We start from the raw sequence: 3655 nt of genomic DNA, 5'->3' as shown, positions 1-3655 counted from the left end.
CTCCCCAGTCCCCCCCGCCCGGCCCCCCCCCCCCCCCCCCCCCCAGCCGGTGCCTGGGGCACCCCCAGCACCACCAGACCTCTCGGGCACCGTACCTATCGCTCCAGTAAATATACTCCTCAAAGACCGACACCGAGAACATGTCCATGTTGTTGCTGGACAGGACAACCTCTCGGTTTTCACCCGTCTCCAGGTCAATTCGTTCAATCTTGTCTGTCCGGGCATCGCACCAGTAAAGCTTCCCGTCCTGAGGCAATGAGAAAGCATCCCAGTCAGCAATGGAGCAGTGCACCGGAGTAGCACTAAGGCACCCTCCACACCTCCCACCATGTCTGGCAGAAGGTCCCAGGGTTCCCAAGACGACCACCCTGGACAACCCTCCCTGCACTGGAGAGGAGACTCCAGGGTCCTGGGAAGGGCAGCTGTGTCCCCAGAGGCCCCACCGCAGGGGCACGGCTGCAGTGACCCTTGGGACCGGCACGCTCCCTGCCAGGCCCCAGGGCGACACCGTCCTCCCAGCTGGTGGCTGTACCTCATAGTCAACGGATATCCCATTGGGCCAACTGATGCTGACGTTCACCAGCACCATCCGCTCAGTCCCATCCAGGCGTGACCGTTCAATGCGGGGGTACTGCCCCCACTCCGTCCAGAACAGATACCTGCAGGGGACAGCAGGGACGGTGGTCACCACAGGGCTGGCCAGAAGCAGCATCCTTGGGCCTTTTGGCCATTGGAGCAGAGGACAAACACCTCTCCCCCTCATCCCTCCACACCAGGGCCTCACTCCAGACCCCTGGTGATCTGCCAGCCTCCTGGCTGCCGTGTGCTTGCAGACCACGCTGCAGCTGGAGAAAGGAGCACTGCTTTGCAGCTGGATGCAGCCCAGAAACCAGCCCATGTACCAGGCACATAAGGTGCTGTTCTCCATCCTTCCCCAGATCCAAACAACTCTCCTCTCCCTGTGACTCTGTCCAAAGCTGGAGCCGGTCTGGGGAGGCTCCAATTGGATTTTATGAGGTGCTGGCACCCACAAGTCATGGGGAGCTCCCAGGAAGCTCAGCCCATCAGCAAAAGGGCAGTTAAACCCAGCTGGTTTGGACACCAGGGGCCTGTCCCTTGGTGTGGCAGGAGACCTACGAGTCCTTCTCCACTGCGTGCAAACTGCATGGCTCTGCTGGGAGAGTGCTGGGGGTCTCCAGTACATGCCCACCCCCAGCTGATGGCCCTCTCCGGGTGGCTTTGTGTACTGTCTCACCCCTTCTCTGGATGGACTGTGATGGCCCGCGGCTTGTCCAGCCCCTGTGAGATGACTACATAGCGGAAAGACCCGTTCAGCCTGGCCACCTCGATGACATCGAAGCCCTGGTCCGTCCAGTAGATGTTTCCTGCAGAGAGGGGACGGTGAACACCCGCATGAGCCCTGATTCCTGACTGCTCACCCGCTCCTCCTTGCTCTGAAGCCCCATCTCACCAGCGATCCAGTCCACGGCGATGCCCTCCACGCGGCCAATGCCATTGGTGACCACGTCCTCCCGCCATGTCTGGTCCCGCTTGGCCCGGCTAATGGTGCTCAGACCCATGTCCACCCAGTAAATGGTGTCGTTCTCTGAGAGGGGCCAGGCAGGAGACCAGGTGTCAGTGACCGCCTCTGGGTCACCCCAAGGGTGGCACAGACACGGGCTGAGCTCCACCCCAAGGCCCCAGCATTGGGACCTGAAACCCTCCCTCACCCAGAGCTGCCAAGGAGAGATGTTCTAGGCCGGAGCACTGCCAAAGGAGGGTCTGGTGATGGTCCCCATCACGCTCCCCCTCCCCGACCTCTCCAGCCCTGTTGTCCTGCTCCCAGACCCCGTGTCACCTGCATGGAAGTCGATCCCCACAGCCAGGGAGGTCCCCGATACGGGCACGAGAGCATCCGACTTGTCATTGGGGTCCAGGGGAATGCCGCGAATCCCCTCATGGACCGAATACAGGAGGAAGGAGCCAACACCTGCAACAGATGCAGGGACAGTCAGATGCATCCCACAAACCACACGCTGTCCCTTCAAAAGACAGACACAACTCATGGAAAACTGTGGCAGCAGCTCCGTGGACGAGCACAAGCCTGGCAGGGCTGGTGGGAGGGCTCAACCCTGCCATAACAGCAGCACCACGAGTCCCTGGGCCAGGCAGATGGCCCAGGACAGCAGAGTGACAGGCAGGGCAGAGTTGAACTGCATTGGCTGGACCTGCCGGCAGGCTGTGCGGCTGCCTGAAGCATCCTCGCACAGGCAGCCCCTATGTCCACCTCTCAGCTGACTCCAAGGCTGACACATGTGAGACATGGGCTGGCAGCGTGAGCAGCAGCTCCGCAGGCAGCTGGAGAGGTGGCTGGGGAGGCAGTCCTGCTGGACACCAAGTGCCTGATCCTGCCCACGGTGCTGCGGTTGGGGGGGTGACGTGTTTGCATGGGCAGCATGCGTGGCACACTTTGAAAGCTTTGCAGCACTGTGGTTTCTCACGGAGGGAGGGATGCTCCTGCTTAGCTTGGGTCCCCGTGTGAGAGGGGACTAACCAGGATGAACATAAGGAGAAAACTTTTTGACATTAACACTGTCCCGCACGACATCCTTGTCTAAATTGGAGACATGGATTTGATGGATGGACCACTCGGTGGATAAGGAATTGGCTGGATGGTTGCACTCAAAGAGTTGTGGTCAATGGCTTGATGTCCAAGTGGAGATCAGTGATGACTGGTGTTCCTCAGGGGTCTGTACTGGGACGGGCACTGTTTAACATCTTTGTTGGCGCCACAGACAGTGGGATTGAGTGCACCCTCGGCAAGTTTGCTGACGACACCAAGCTGTGTGGTGCAGTCAACACACTGGATGGAAGGGATGCCATGCAGGGACCTTGAGACAGGCTTGAGAGGTATGCCTGTGCGAACCTCATGAAGTTCAACAAGGCCAAGTACAAGGTCCTGCACATGGGCCGGGGCAATCCCAAGCACAAATACAGGCTGGGCAGAGAATGGGCCCATGTGAACCTCATGAAGTTCAACAAGGCCAAGTGCAAGGTCCTGCACATGGGTAGGGGCAATCCCAAGCACAAATACAGGCTGGGCGGAGAATGGATTGAGAGCAGCCCTGAGGAGAAGGACTTGGGGGTGTTGGTTGATGAGAAGCTCAACATGAGCCGGCAATGTGCGCTCACAGCCCAGAAAGCCAACTGTATACTGGGCTGCATCAAAAGAAGCATGACCAGCAGGTCGAGGGAGGGGATTCTCCCTCCCCCTCCTCCGCTCTGGTGAGACTCCACCTGGAGTACTGCGTCCAGCTCTGGGGCTCCCAACATAAGAACGACCTGTTGGAGTGAGGCCAGAGGAGGGCCACGAAGATGATCAGAGGGCTGGAGGACCTCTCCTATGAAGACAGGCTGAAAGAGTTGGGATTGTTCAGCCTGGAGAAGAGAAGGCTCTGGGGAGACGTTATAGCAGCTTTCTAGTACCTGAAGAGCCTTACAAGAAAGCTGGAGAGGGACTTTTTATAAGGGCATATAGTGATAGGACAAGGAGTAATGGCTTTAAACTGAAAGAAGAAAGATTTAGATTAGATATAAGGAAGAAATTATTCACTATGAGGGTGGTGAGGCACTGGCGCAGGTTGCCCAGAGAAGT

The 3655-nt window shown here is 58.4% G+C and overlaps 1 protein-coding gene across 1 annotated transcript in view; it reads right to left on the bottom strand.

Annotated features, from left to right (window-relative positions):
* LRP1 (LDL receptor related protein 1) overlaps positions 1-3655 on the bottom strand; it is an 80308-nt gene that overhangs the window by 26686 nt on the left and 49967 nt on the right. The window contains 5 exon segments of the mRNA XM_009282292.1: positions 96-247; positions 533-659; positions 1256-1385; positions 1472-1606; positions 1859-1990. Of these exon segments, the coding sequence (XP_009280567.1) occupies positions 96-247; positions 533-659; positions 1256-1385; positions 1472-1606; positions 1859-1990 (676 nt within the window).

This window comes from Aptenodytes forsteri, unplaced genomic scaffold (assembly GCF_000699145.1).
Source record: "Aptenodytes forsteri isolate BGI_AS27 unplaced genomic scaffold, ASM69914v1 Scaffold373, whole genome shotgun sequence".
Lineage (NCBI taxonomy): Eukaryota > Metazoa > Chordata > Aves > Sphenisciformes > Spheniscidae > Aptenodytes > Aptenodytes forsteri.
Note: the sequence above shows the minus strand (reverse complement) of the source record. Positions and strands in the feature narration are given on the sequence as shown.